The 15,339-nt window shown below is 42.2% G+C and overlaps 3 protein-coding genes across 3 annotated transcripts; 2 read left to right on the forward strand and 1 right to left on the reverse strand.

The window, feature by feature from the left end:
- Window positions 1–3,528: 3,528 nt before the first annotated feature.
- On the reverse strand, window positions 3,529–4,912 carry DFL_003770 (uncharacterized protein; the record flags this gene model as incomplete). The annotated part of the gene is made up of 4 exons (XM_067632756.1): window positions 3,529–3,863; window positions 3,961–4,168; window positions 4,297–4,734; window positions 4,820–4,912. 4 exons carry the CDS (start codon window positions 4,910–4,912, stop codon window positions 3,529–3,531), a joined length of 1,074 nt encoding a protein of 357 aa, XP_067490993.1.
- Window positions 4,913–6,669: 1,757 nt separating this feature from the next.
- On the forward strand, window positions 6,670–6,990 carry DFL_003771 (uncharacterized protein; the record flags this gene model as incomplete). The annotated part of the gene is made up of 1 exon (XM_067632757.1): window positions 6,670–6,990. The coding sequence occupies one exon, from the start codon at window positions 6,670–6,672 to the stop codon at window positions 6,988–6,990; it is 321 nt and encodes a 106-aa protein (XP_067490994.1).
- A 4,587-nt stretch (window positions 6,991–11,577) lies between these two features.
- DFL_003772 (uncharacterized protein) lies at window positions 11,578–12,424 on the forward strand (the record flags this gene model as incomplete). Its single annotated transcript, XM_067632758.1, has 2 exons — window positions 11,578–11,634; window positions 11,720–12,424. 2 exons carry the CDS (start codon window positions 11,578–11,580, stop codon window positions 12,422–12,424), a joined length of 762 nt encoding a protein of 253 aa, XP_067490995.1.
- Window positions 12,425–15,339: the final 2,915 nt, after the last annotated feature.

Raw genomic sequence — 15,339 nt, forward strand, 5'->3', positions numbered from 1 at the left:
TGGGTCCTCTATAAGTAGACTCAAGCCATTATAAACAACGTTTGGAAATACTCTGTTGTCATCTTCAGGGGTTGATTCACGGCGTCTTGGGTATGCGAGTTTGTATAGTCGCCCTATTGCTTCGGATATTGTATAGTCCTTAGCAGATATCAAGGTTGCTAGGACTCCTGTAATAGCAGCCGCTGCTGTTTATCGAGCCTGGTTAGCGAAAAGCTCGTAGATACGGAATATGTGTTAGAATTATGTGAGGGCAAGGTGCTAGTCAATCTTGAGTCGATTTAACTAAAACATGGATAACTTTAAAAGCCTTACCAAGAGGTGTACTGTTGGCCTTATTGTATTTTTTTCCGCCCCAAGACTTGCCACCATCTGCAACCGCGACATTGATATCGACAGAAGGAGCGGAAATATGAACAAAGTCTGAATACCGGGATACTAACCCGCCATCCTCCGGATGTATACCGCCTGTGACAATTAGGTTGGGGAAAATTTTACTATCTTGCCCGAAAACAGCAGGATAGGAGGTAATGGGTTTCACCTATATGCTCTATCAGTACCTTTATTAAAATTCACCAGTCTATTTAAATTCAACCCCCACCATCCTTGGACAAAGGCGGACATCTAATTATGGAAATATACATGGATATAAAATGGGACCGATATATACCTCGAAAATCTCTCCCGGAGCTGGTGCTTTGCCCATATAGTAATGGTTATCGTCAGAGCTGACAATAGCGACATTGGGCATTTCACTGAGCTCTTGGATGAGTTGACTTAACCGTCTGGCGTGAGGTTCGAACGGCTGTGATCCCCTTTCAAATGTATAATCCGTTGCTATAAGAATGATAAACTTTGGAGCCTGCCTCGTTGAAACATCGAAGTTTGCAGACTTTCTTTTTATATCAAGAAGTACCTTTGGGAGGACATTGAAAATGTGATCGGTGTTGGGTTCAAGTCTTGAGAAGCGATCAGAAGTCTTTACAAGAATCGGCCTCACCTTTCTTGCGACTCCGAATGCTTCCCCGAGCAGTTTACTTAAAACTGCAGTCCCACGTAGAAGTGGAAGAGTTTCTTCATCCACTTCATTCGGCAACAGGGGTGAGTTCCGGAAGTCTAACAAACTGGGAAGGCTATCTTTCTCGTCTGCAAAAATGTGGTCTTCGGATTTACCCCACGATACGTGTTTAAAATCCTACAATATAACAATTCAACGTTGTTAGTACTTGAATTAGGGTGTAGTAAACGCATTATAATCTTAAATCCAAAAAGTAAGAAGTGTATATGCGATTTTCAATAAGGCACTGGATGAAAAAGCAGTATTTTGGAGAACAATATTAGTGACCGGACCTGATGGTAAATTGCAAACGCATGGTCGACAATGTAAACTGTTACCCCTTCACCCTGTCCTGAGGTGGTATAATACACACACGGATCTGTAAGTGGATATCCCTCGTGTTGGGAGATAATGCAGTTCTCTGGGACATCCTTCCACGCCTTTACCTTAACCTTCTCAGACCGTTTCTCTTGAATATGAGTAACCTGGTCTGGGCTTTCAAGGAAAGTAGAATACTCAGAATTTATGTTATTTTTTGTTTTTCGGGATGTAGAAAAGTATTCTTTAGATTCCTCTACGCCACTTTTCATTGGCTGGGCATCTTGGATCTTAATGATTAATTCGATCAGCATGTGTATTTGACAGGATGGGCTTTTTCTTCCTCAAACTTACTATGGAAGCCCATCTATTTTTTATTTCTTCTGCTATTCTGTCCAAATTAATGAGCACTATTCCTCCTTCATTTTATGCGGGAGTCTAGGTTTTGATAGATTGCATAAACACTTACTCTCTGGAACATTTTAGAAAAAAACTGGAGGCGCTTTCTAGGTGGTTTAAAACCTGATTCCCTTGTAACAGGCCCTCATCTGTGCTTAAGATACTACCGATACTGATATACTGAGATATTTCTTTTACGATTTTTGCTCTTTCGGAGCCTACTTTTATTATAAATATCCACCAGGTTGAGTTTACGCTGGTGCCAACCCCATGGGCTGGTATGTCCCGACTGAGAGGAGCTAAACTTGTAGGCGTTTCGGTAATCAAACCATAAAAAGTTATTAAAAGGTAAAACAGGGATGTTATTGACACTAAAGAGCCAAGCTTGGGTTTGGAGAATAACATCGTAGAATCGGTTTTTGTAAAAGCTTGGGCGAAGATGGGTAGGTTAGAGAAAGTTTAGCCAGAACATGTACAATTAGCGATCCCGTTACGTATTATAAAACAACACCAATGCACGGGGAGTCTATCCCTTATGACAGATATGACGATAATCAAAATTTCAATTCTGGCAGTTGTTCGATACAATGTACGGTCCCGGAAACTCCCGATGTGATATAAATATGTTGGGCCAACTCTCGAGCTCTCCTAGTGAACGTTCGCAGGTAGATATATATCTTAGAGATAGGCGAACGTCGTACCGCTTAATTGAGCCCTGCGAAAAAATACATACAAGTTGGTAACATTCTTTGCTCAATTGGCTAACTAACATCCCAACTAAAGCTACCTCAACAGTTAGATTAATTCTATGTATAGGCCAGGTTAGGTTCGAATCTAAAATAGACAAGCGCCCGGATTTCTGAGAAGTTGTATGTGTGCTTCGATCTCGTGAACTACCTGCCACGAAGTTTGGCGCCATAATAATAGAAAATTCCAACTGGGAAAATGCTATCTAGCGTTGATAGTTGATGCGTGCATGATGGGACTTTTCCCAATCCAGCCAGCGAAGAAGCTGCGCGCGCGGATCCAACAATTCAATTTGACAAGTATCGAATTGGAGTAGGGACCTGAAACAAGGCTAATATCGACCTTCTAGCCTCTAGAAAAACAGGAATCGATGTCTACACTTGCGATTATTGCGCATGCGCATATGGTTACCTGAGCTCCAACACAAAACTCCGTTGGTGAAACACACCGTCTGACCCCGTGTTCGAGACTGTCTGAGATCGAGGCCACACCGTTTATCAGAATCTAACAATCTTTTACTTTCTAGCTGGGCACGTTTCTAGCTTGGTCTGTGTATGTTGGCCTCGCCACTAAGTCAAAATCATAAAAAGAAAGACCGAAGCCAACAGAGGCATGTATCTTTCATAATGTAGCACCTAAGTCGAACGAAATGTGCACCCAGCTATAGGAAACCATAGAAAACAAGTTTATTTTAAGGACGGAAGTGAATTAAATGGAGCTGTCCTAGCATACATTCGAACTGAGCCGAACTACGAAGTGCATGTCCTCCATTTTTGACAACGGAATATAGAAAACATATGGTAGACTCTATTTAGACTGAGTAAAAGCCACTGTCCTAATGGGGCTTTGAATTCTTATTATGAGCGTCTGAAGTTATTTTTTTTACCTAAAAGTGCTGGTTAAGTTGGTGCTTGATGGGATAAACGTTATAACGTTGGCCCACCTTCGCGGCCTCGGGGATAGTCTCGGGGACCTTCTTCTGTTGGTCTCAAGAGCTCAGCACCATCTAGCTAACTCGCACCTCTTGAGCTGCCGGCTTCTGGACATGGACAATCCCCCGGAAGCCAAACAACGTGATTGATAGGCTGCACGCCATTGCTTTCGGTACAGGCCCTACAGAACTCAGCATCATACTCCCATTCGTCCCACTCCGTGCGTGCTTCCTCGGGAACACTAAACTTAACACCCTTTGCATCCTCCCACACGCCATTGTACACAACACGCCTATGAAGGCCTGTAGATCCACGTTGATATGCAAATTTATCTAGCTGCGACAGTGCTTCTTCAATCCCTCCTTTCCCCTTTGATATGAATGTGGCGAGTATCCCTGCTACAGCTGGTGCCGCTATTAATGTCACATCGACGTCAGTAGCCGCTTATAGCGATGGAAACGAACGTATATCCCTAGATTGGTGTATTTCAGATGGAAGGATTGGACAAACCTATATAAGCCCCGTCCCAAGACAGGTATTGCGACGGAAGTCCAGCTGCTGTCACGATGTCATTGGCGGGAGCGTATGTTTTAATCCAATCTTCCATGTTTTCAATTGCCTTGTAAGATTGGTCTACACCTCCAACCACTAGGAGTTTGGGATAATCCCCCGGAGTTTTACCCAGTATACTTGGGTAGGAGTAAATTATTTCTTGATCCTAGAAGAAACTCATGGACATTAGAAAATAATACGGTGGCTTAGCTATACAGGGCTTCTTAAACCACAATTGCTCACAAAACAATGGTCTAGACTTTATGAGCCCGCCAAGGATCAGAGAGAGAGTACCTTTTTTTCCTGAACTACCGCGCCCGCTATAAAAATCGCGTTGTCCATATTTGATAGCCGTTTTATGGCATGCTTGTAAAAATCTTTGTAAACAGGTTTTGTAACCGGAGTCGGGACGTCGTCCACATGCACAGAATCGATTACGATGAATTTTGCGTCGGCATTTCTTTTTGATTCTAAAAGAATGTCGGCGTGGGTACTTATTAACCCTTGGATAATGTTTAAAAAGTTGTATTTTCCATCCGCATCTGTGACTTTGACGATGACCGGAGTAACTTTTTTCGAAACCCCATATTGTGACCCACAAAGTTTACTGAGTACTGCAGTTCCAAGGGGGGAATTATTGCCCTGGTGAATTTGCTTATCCTCCCTTTTTTTGTTATTCTCCGGATCTGCAAAGATAAATCGCACAGATTTACGGTCCAAGTGTTTGAATTCCTAGGTCAGCAATATCCCGTATAATTTTAGCCAGTGAAATTTAAACTCGCAACATCGGGATATTGAAGTCTTAAGTAGAACTTACATCGTGGTCTATGTTGGCACCGCTTCCAATGACGTAAACAGTTACACCCGAGCCTTGAGTGTCATCAGTGATGTATTGGCACGGTTTCTTCATAGATGTTCCCGGTTTCAGAGATAATGCGCACAGTTCCGGTCGTGCCTCCCGAGCTTCTAACGCGCGCTTAACGCGCAAGGGTTCAGCGCTCTTGATCGTGGCTGGCTTAGGAGCATTAGTAGTGCCAGATTTGATAGGTAGGTTTAGATTTTCAAATGGGTCTATATTTGATATCTATAAAACATTTATTAGTTTATGTTTGAATAAAAGTGTTTTATGTTTCAGTTGCACTCAGGGAGTCTTGCTATTTGATTCCATCGCATTACAACATATTTTGCTACTTCTTCACTTGTCTCTGCATAGAACCATAGGACGCCGTCATTAATGTCCAGAACCTTATCGTTTTTTGTATTTGATGCATCGGATCCCGATTTGGAAGCAATATACTTGTCGATATCTGTCAAAGCTGGATCTTTCCCATGTCCAGGGCTCACAGCAAAAACCCAGCGCTCTTTCGAGAGCCCGGTGTCTGCACGCTCTTTTAGGATTCTTGCAGGGGCTGCATGGGAAATATACCCGATTTCAGAAGTTCTTTTGGTACGAAGAGCAAGTGATAAGCTTGCACCGCATAGTATATTTATAGTGAGCAATATTAAATTGTGCATAGTCCAAATATTAGCCCACATTTAGGCAGATTTGTTGTATCGCGTGAGATAAGAAGATAGAGGTAGTAGTATACTTAGAAGGTAAGGCGTTTCATTTCTTGTGGTGTCTGGCTTGGTAGTTATATAATATACAAGTAGAGGAATTAAACAATTAAACAAAACTATAGAGGAGAACAGAAATTGCAATCCTTAGCTTAAATACGTCGGTATGGTCGAAACTCGTGTGGCGCGGATAGACTTAAAAATATAGCACTAACACTAGATGCCTACATGTGTTGTAATTACTCTGCCGTTGTTTACTTTCCAACGCCACCAACGGCGTAGAAGAAAAAATTTGGGGCACTGACATCGGCTTTCCTTAAAATTTCTGTCCTTTTCTATAAATAATTGAAGACGAGGTGGAGCATATCTCTATCTTGAGATCAGCCATTAGCCCATGCAGCACCGGTGCACCTCTATGGTTGATGCGGAATTCAGAAACGTGCTAGTCTTTTAATGTACCCAGTCGACCGCGATTTTATTATATGCACATGGATACAAATAGATATAGAACGGAAGGAGCCAAAATCATAGTAGTTATTATGTGACATGCGCGAATCTTATGGATTGATCTAGGTTTGTAACCGTTCGTAATTGTCTAGCACAATCTTTAACTTGTAATTTGTTGATTTTGTAAGCGAGCGAACAACGTGCAACTTAGTGGTGTTCGAGGTTCTGCGTGGTCGCAACATGCTTAGTGCCCGCACCACAGACCAAGGAGGCAAAGCTGCGCAAATACGAAGTCGCCATGACATACGATAGGCACAATTGATCTCCGTTAGGCAGTTCGCCTGATCTGGTTAGACTGCCTCGCACACATGCCAAGATACTGCAGGGATATCTGATAACTATGACAGAACTATCAATCCTTTCGCCGAATTAAATACGAGTCCGCAGATTGAGCCAGGTTAAAACCACGGAGCGGGCTTCGCGTGGAAACCACGGCTAATAGTGAACCATGGCACGTATAAATATAAGTCGAGGCTCATGATATTGGTAGCATATGCTAACATACTTCCAAATCTAGCTCCTTGATTTGAAGATTCTAGTATCTTGAGGGCTCATCAACTTTGTGTTTCGCCGCAAACCTGATTAGCTAGGCCTGATCGCAGTATGTCGTCTACATCACCGGAGAAGCAACCGATGTCAAACGGGTTCTCCTGGAATGGAGAAAGCTCGTCGAGCGCTGCATCTGCCCCGCAAGCAGGCACAGAGGCGAATCGTAATTTGAAGACCAGCGCCCTGTTAGCAGCAGCGCCGCGGTTGTCTCTTCAAGATGACGACTCTTTGCAACCCCCTTCCTACGAAGATGCCAACAGTATTCGGTCGGCGTTTCTCCCAGCCCAATCCACGAAGCAGCAGGACAATCTTGGAGTTGGAGTTCAAGACACCATCGAGTTTGAGGCTTGTGACATATGTGCAGCCATGTTATAATAACACCTCAACAATACATCTCAATTGTCTCCTGCGCAGCCCACCCGAAGGGTGGACTTCTCAAACAAAACCCTAACTAACTGTTCAAAACGCTGGTGCCAATAGTACGCATTCCAGATAGCGCGGTCCCACGAAGAGCTGGCAATGAGGTCGTCCGCCATGCGGGTTCGAGAACTACAGCTCTTGCGATCCAAAGGCTAGCACTAGGCTCCCACAGACCTAATACACAGACCGCCACACTTTCAAACTAACCGCAGTCCCTCTTGCTGCGAACCAACTCGAGTTGACGGCAAAAGCAAACTCTGAAATAGCTATGAGAAGTATAAAGATTGGGATGTTGGATATCGCAGAGGACGACCCAGATATCCAATCCGGGGTAATAGACTGGTCAGAGAGAGGCACAGGGGTGAGTGGCTGAGGCTGTATCTCCGAATCTAAATATTTGGATCACAATTCTAATACAATATGATATTAGACTTCAACAGCTGTTGGGACGGATTTACCTGACGTTTTCTTCGAAAGGCCTTACTCTATGCTACCCGATATACTAATGTTCTTACACGCCTTCGCCTTCAAGCCGAATACCCCACGCAGGGTCAGGGCTTCTACAATAGGTCAGATTTTACCCAAATTCAGAAAATAAGATCAAAACATATTTACGGAGTGCTAAAACAAAACTCTAGGAATCGGACAACAAGGGTTTCATCCAAAAATTACTACAAGTTCTGTCCCTGCCCTCGATGCGAAAGCGACTTAGGTCGCGATCTCGAAGGACTCCATGAGATTCGATTGTGGAACTTTTGAAGTTTCTTCAAAATCTTCGTCATCAATGTCTACTTTCACAGGAACTATACAATTTACAAAGTGGAAGTTTCCAAAGAAGAAGCCGCCCTAAGTTCTTATCGGATTAACGGTATTTGATCGTGACCCCGCACGTCCATTTAGGTATTAAATTACTGTCACAGGGAAATCACAGGAAGGATTTAACTGGACGGTCAGAAATTGGGGTGAACCTATGGTAGCATATGCTTGAGGCGTGGTAATATCTTAAGTCATATGAACCACCCTTAGTGTCACTTTAGTTTTTTTAGTTCTTGGGTTTTGCGGATTGCAACAGCCTCAACACAAAAAAAACGTCTTAATCAAAATACAAGATCTTGTTATTCTGAGACCTGCAAAGGCTAGATATTATTATATATAAATATATATTATAAAATTAAATGAAAATAATTAATTCTGGCGAAGTTGTGAAACAGCGCGCTGGTACGGGCGGGCTGGTACGGGCTGCTGCAATTTGGGTGTTCGCAACACAACTGTTTGCGCAGCTGCTTACTGGCCTGCTGGCAGGCAACTTGGTAGGTAGTACACAGGCTGTAGTACGACGAACGATATGAACACACCTTCGAGCTACAAAATGTTTAAGACTTTTCACCTAAATCCTGCGCACAGACATTATTATTTTGAGGCCTGAAACTACAAGAATACAGTGTACTGAAGTTTATATTTTCGCTACAAATTAAAATAACTAATTTTGGTAGACTGGTTGGTATTGTAGTGGCAGTCGCAGGCTGGTACTAGCCTACCCACCAAGTTGCCTGCTAGCAGGCCGGTAAGCAGCTGCGCAAGTAGTCGTATTGTGAACACCTAAATCACAGCGGCCGTAACAGCTCGCTATTTCATAACTCCACCAGAATTAATTTATTTAATTATTTAATTTTATAATATATATTTATATATAATAATATCTAGCCTTTGCAGGTCTCAGAATAACAAAATCTTTTATTTTGATTAAGACGTTTTTTTGTGTTGAGGCTGTTGCAATCCCCAAAACTCAAAAACCAAAAACTGTCAGAAGTATGGTCACATGACGTTGTTATTATCGTTATTAGCGTTGTTGTTGTATGGCTCCATCGCATGTAATCTAACAAGAACAATCAACAGAACACGTAAGATTCTGGCAAAAACTAAAGTGACACTAGGGGTGGTCCACATGACCCCCCGTACCGCACCCCAATAGCCTGTACTAGAATTAGTTAGATACGTACACGTATGCCTCTAGTCATCATATCTACCTTTGAATTTCTCTTAAACGACTTGTACTTAGCCCGCCAGAGCTTTGGAATAATATTACTCGAAACCACTTAAGCTTGAGCGACAACACAAATCGGTATTGCGCGCTGGGTAGTTTTGCTAGTCTATTCTATTCCACTGTTAGTAGCATATATTCGGTAGAAGTATGCGAGGCGCGAGATGAAATCAATACTTTCATGTCATAAAACATCTGAAGAATCGAAAGCCCTTACGGCCACAGGTTTGTTAGATGATCAATTTATTAATCCTTAAAGCCTATCGCATCGCAATATCACGGGCTGCGATTCTAATCCATTTTAATTTAATTGCGATTTATGAGACTTGCACTTTTAGACTAAGTTTTGTACATTAAACGTTCTAGATTGGAGGCCGTGATTTTTACGTTGCGTTACCTAGCTAGGCGTAGACCTCTACAATCCGGCCATTCAATCAACTCAATAATACGGATTTCCTAGTTCTAGGATTCGAACTGAATAGCAATACAATTTCAGGAAAATAATTTCACGGTACGAACTAACCGTCCATAATCCAACAGTAAACGTTTTTGCAATCTTCTGGATGGGATTAATATTAGTTCATGAGAATTCCTCGATACCTTAGCGTTATAACCTCAAACAATTGGAATATTAATATTTCGTTAGCTGCAATCACGGAGCCACGACTGGGTTGCAGCTACGACATGGCTACAGAAAGTTTTTGATAGTTAAAATATCTCTGCATATCTATCAATATCGTTCAGTTGCCGTTCTCTCGCCAAAGTCTAGCTCGAAGTGCCTGCAATCCGTCACTGTCGAATCTAACATCGCATGGATTGTTAGTTCTTTCTGTTCATTTTAATACATGGTCGGTATATGTACACATTGTGTTTTCTACCTTAGCTTAAACCACCATATCATCGAATTGTATTACCATTAGGACCATTTGCCTAGACTTGAAATGGCCCTTCGCCGGAGTTGGACCCGGATATAAGAAATATGATCTCAGATACAGACGAAAAACATCAAACTACATTTGGTAACGTGAGCCTTTCTTCTCCTTTCAAACTAATTTCAATGGATTATTATCACTCCATGTAGACTTGTTCGGTGTGATTTGCGGGGCCCCACACCTTAACTGATAAGTTACCCAACTCCAAATGACTTGTCATGGTCTCCAGTTCCTACCTTGCATTGTTGAATCTGGATAGCTCCATAGGCAAAAGCTGAAGTAAACTGCAAGTTTAATACCTAGTAGCTGTTGAATGTTGAGGAAGCTTCGAAATTAGTTCATTATTTCGACAATATTACCCCCAGACCAGACAAGATAACCCATCCGGACTACGTAGTAGATGGACCACTCTACTACACACCTCAAAGACTCAGACTATAGAGAAAACAGCCTTTATTTCACATGTGGGTCCAAATGCATGCTACCGCGGCGCTACGGTAACCATTATTGAGGAGTCGCAGTATATTCTATTTCCTTAAAATGACTGCATCGCAGGCCTCCAACCAGACAGTTTCAAGTTTGAGACGTTAGCATGTAGATATCAAAACCTTTCAAGTTTAATGATCTTTCATCAGTCCGACATAGATCTAGTCTCATTACAAACCGCTTTATGAGAAGGCGGGGTCTGACAAAACCTCAAACTCTGTTGGCAGCTGCACTTTATTGCATCATGGTCATATGAAAATAACCAACATGTTAACATTTAGTATTTACAGGCATATCCATTTTCATAAAATCCTTGAGGGAGAGTCGTTTTAGATTCATGGTGCTGTGAGGCTCGCTAGGTATGTCAAACTAACGGGATTTCTAGTTGGTTATGTTGACACATGAGCTCTTGACAGAACCGTTTTATGCCGCTGTTGGTTTTCATTTAGTTCCCCTGCTAGCCACTGGGGCTTGCGTTAATTGTGTGAAACCCAACTAGTTATATGCTTTGCTCCGCCAAAGTAATTCGAGGAGCGTACTGTGTAGGCTACAAATCGAATGACGACTAGGCTAAAAATCCCGCACGATAGCCAACTAATCGACTTCACGCAGCACGGCCCCTGTGAAACTCCAGAGGATGCTGGATCCAACACCGGCAAGGCAGGTACATAGTTCCGCAAATATTGTCGACGATTCGAAGTTCCACTTCGCGCCAAAGTATCAAACTCGCTAGCATGTTATTTGGCCTTTCAAATGAAACCAAATTTCAAAGTATGCTATTGAGTGGCCAACATGCAATACTATACACCGCATTTTGAACCTTAGGTGGAGGTTTCTATCGCATAAGTAGGTGTGTCCTTCTGGGTTGCGCATTTCAGTGAGATATAAGATCTGCACCGACACCGACATCTTTTCAGCATCTGCAATTCTGGATCCATTTTTATAGTAGGCCTTCCCTCAGAAGTTCGGCCTTTCCTCCTATTTCTATATCTATACATCCGTATATATTTGTGAAATTAATTGGAAGTCGGAGATCGATCTAGACTCCGTAGTATTTTTTCCCTTTCACCGCACTGGAAAATGATGTTCCTACTACTAGCAGTGCCGATTTGTGCTGCACTCGTAGCAGCAGCTCCACCTGTAGGTTACTTAAGCCTTCCAATAGCCAATTTATGAGCTTAATGTCGAGAAGCCACCAAACTGATTATGGAACTTGGAACGGTAGACTCCACGTTCCCCCCAAGGCAAAAAAGACCCTGCGATCCTAAACTTTCAGGCCCTACGGGACTTTGATAAACCCAAGGGTAACACAAATCAATACTATAACTGGTACGACAACATATTCGAGGATCACTGGGGAGATCGTCTCGACATAGGATACACTCAATTTGTCGAGCAAACACTCCGTAAGGGTTGGGAGGGTGGCGAAGTATATGTCAAAGGGGAATATTGCAAGGAAGAAGTCACACCTGTCAATCCTGACCCAGACTTTGCAAAGAGCCCTCTAGACAGAATCATAGCGACACCGATATTCTGCGAACGCGGGATCATGGTATTGTTACAATACGACCCGACATTGGCGACACCCGCAGGGGCAAAAAAGGGCCGGAGTGTTCCCTGCAGGCCTTACGCGTTTAGAGCATATGAACTTGCTGTAGCAATTGACAACAAATACAAGAATAGCAATGGGGCATTTGATCCTATGTTCCAAGGCCGGAAGGCCATCCCTAGTGCTCCCGACAGCCTTGTTGGGAAAGTTTACGACGAGGTAGTCAGTTTTAAATGGCAGACTTTCGATGAAGTCAGGATCCGAATAATTGGGAGAACTCGATGGAGTCAGGATCAAAGCGAATGGATTGTATTGGCAATTCTAGAAAATACTTTAGACAATTGTCCATTTCGGGTAGAGTCATTTCTAGCCTCACCCTAATCTAACTTCTAGGCAAATTTTCTCTAGATTTTAGGCCCGAAACCCATCCTTTGTATACAAGAAACGGTGTATGATAGTATAGTAGCTAGCTAGCGGTAGATTGAGTGTTAGCCGATATATCGATATCTAGTTTTAGAAGGATACTGAGGGACTCATAGTTCTACGATATGTATCAGCCAGGTCAAGGAAACTAAATTTATAATGGTTTACATATGGTAGGGTGTCTCGTTTCTTTAGGACCGGTTAATGTAGCTTAAAGCGCTTAATTATGTTGCTCAAGCGGCTTGGTACGGTGTTCAATTGCAATTCGAAGATACTATAGTGCAAAAAAGATCGCGAGGTATATGTAGAATGAATAACCGTAGTACCATTGATTGACCTAGCGCCTAAATAGCTATTTCAATACCTAATGCATTAACTGAATGTTCCCAGAAATTTAGAACTATTCCAAGCACACTGCCAGCAAATCAAGTTCATATTTTTCGGGAAAATGAGCTACTATTTGGGATTGGTGACGCTTTCGGTGTTGAGGAGCAGCCATAACGCTTTGGCAGACAGTGATCCTGGGGCCAACGATAATTATCGTGTAACGCTTGAGCAATTGAGCAAGTTTAACTTTGGAAGTATCGACCGACTGAGTCTTTGAAAGATGCCCATTTATTTTAGGAAATGTTTCACTTGATATAATATTATAAAACCTTCGATATCGAAGTCAAAGTCACCTAGCGGGGCACTCTCGGGTATCTGCAGTTTTAGTTATCCCAAACGTCCCTAATAGTTTTACACAAGTTTGGATTACTCAACTCCAGGATGTGGGCCTGCCAAATACACTCAGCGAGGACCCAGTAAAAATGATAGAAAGTCTATAAGAACCACGCTGCGGGCAAGATATCTAAAAGTAGTTAGTGATACCAAAGCAAATAGTTTCTCAGGTTCAATCTTTGATTCACCAATCTCCACTATATACCGATACTCGTGCTCAACCTCGATAAAAATAAAAATGGCGGTGTTGAGGTTTAAGGTCCGGAAAGAAGGCAGCGGGTCAGCTGCCGTGGCAATTGCATTTGGAGGTATATAATCTGACTCTACAGATCTTTAGCAACTATCCTAATTTAACATTGAGAATAGGCATTTTATTTGGATGAGACACTGTAGCCACCCAATAGTTCGATTTCGTATCATTTTTGGTTAAGTCAGTTACTAAAGATATCCACGCTATCTGTAGGGAACCATTGGTGGAATCCTAAGTATGGACTATTGGATAAAATAATTTTCCAGAGACGAAGATGAAAACGGGAAGAGGTTCATGAGTTCAGCCGGTAAATCGCTAGTTGTGTCGATTTTGTTGGTTGGAACATTTTTTGGGGCATTGATGTCCGCTCAGGTCGCAGACTTTTTTGGTAGAAAGCACGGGTTGATGATTTCGTCTATAGCGTTTACAGTATGCGCCAATATCCCAGTGATGCACACCGATTTTGAAACTTACTAATCCTAGATCTTAAGATTGAAGTGATTTCCAAACGACCGCTGCGGAGATAATAATGCTGGTAGTCGGGAAGTCGAGCTGTTTGATTCTGTCTAACAACAGCAGATAGTACCCAAGCGCTACAAAAGTAATTATATATTTATGAACATTTCAACACTTTGAGACTAAAATAGTATCACATAGCCCATGTACCAATCTGAAACTAGTCCAAAATGGATTCGAGGGGTCCTTGTGACCTTCCATGATTTCTTGCGAGTGATATCAATTGCAACATATTTACAGGTTGCTGATTTGTCTTGACTGGTGTAAGCAATTGTTGGCAGCTACCAATTAGCAATTACCATAGGGCTGCTTCTGGCCTTTTGTGCTAACCAAGATAATTAATTAAATTTCGCATAGGCTTTCTTACAACCTTCGAGTTTCGAATTATTTGTAATATACGGTTATAAATTTATGAGCTGACTTCTTTGCTACGATATGATAGGAACCTACGAATGTCAGGATACAGCGTCTTATCGGATATCCCTCTCAATACAGTTTCTTTGGGCGCTCATTCTATTCTTTGGGATGGTGTTCCTCCCCGAGACCCCACGATTTTTAATTAAACGCAACCGTTTCGAAGATACGGCAAAATCTTTGTCTACCCTTCATCGATTATATCTAGACCCAACGAAATTAAGGCCAGCCATGCATACGAAATGAGCAGCGGGCAAACACCTTATAAAGAGTTACTTTCAAACCAGAGCAGATTTCTACGGGAACGGCTCCTAACAAGTGTTGGAATTCAGGTGTTCCAACAACTCAATGGTGCCAATTTTATTTTTTACTACGGGACGACATTTTTCCAATCAGCCGGAATTAAAAATTCTTTCGTCGTATCGCTGATTACGAATTGTGTAAATGTCGTTTCAACCTTACCAAGGCTTTGGCTGGTTGACAATTGGGCCGTCATAACTCGTTGTTGTTTGGTGCCGCAGGAATGTTCCTCTGCCAGTTTATCGTCGTACGTATATCACCACCGACGAAAATTATAGTACAAAAAAGAAAATACTGTACCCTAATGCACTCTTGTCGGTAGGCCATTGTGGGTACCGTGTCTCAGTCACAGGCTGCACATAACACCTTAGTGGCATTCGTCTGTATATATATCTTTTTCTTCGCATCATCATGGGTGAGTACCTCAAATGGCTTATGGACAAGTCAAGGTAATTCTCGGACACTGACAATAGATCCTATAGGGGGTACGTTGAAAAGGTTCAGAGCACTCTGACAATTTTATGGAAGCTAACTTGTAGGGATATCTCACAGGCCAGTTGCGTGGGTAGTGGTAGTTTTCTCAACACGATTATAAGATGATATACTTCAAAGTTTTCGATTTATATTGTATTAATTAATACTATGGTTTTAAGACTGGAGAAATCTTCCCTTT

Source organism: Arthrobotrys flagrans (genome assembly GCF_004000055.1).
Source record: "Arthrobotrys flagrans strain CBS H-5679 chromosome Unknown unitig_0, whole genome shotgun sequence".
NCBI classification, from domain to species: domain Eukaryota; kingdom Fungi; phylum Ascomycota; class Orbiliomycetes; order Orbiliales; family Orbiliaceae; genus Arthrobotrys; species Arthrobotrys flagrans.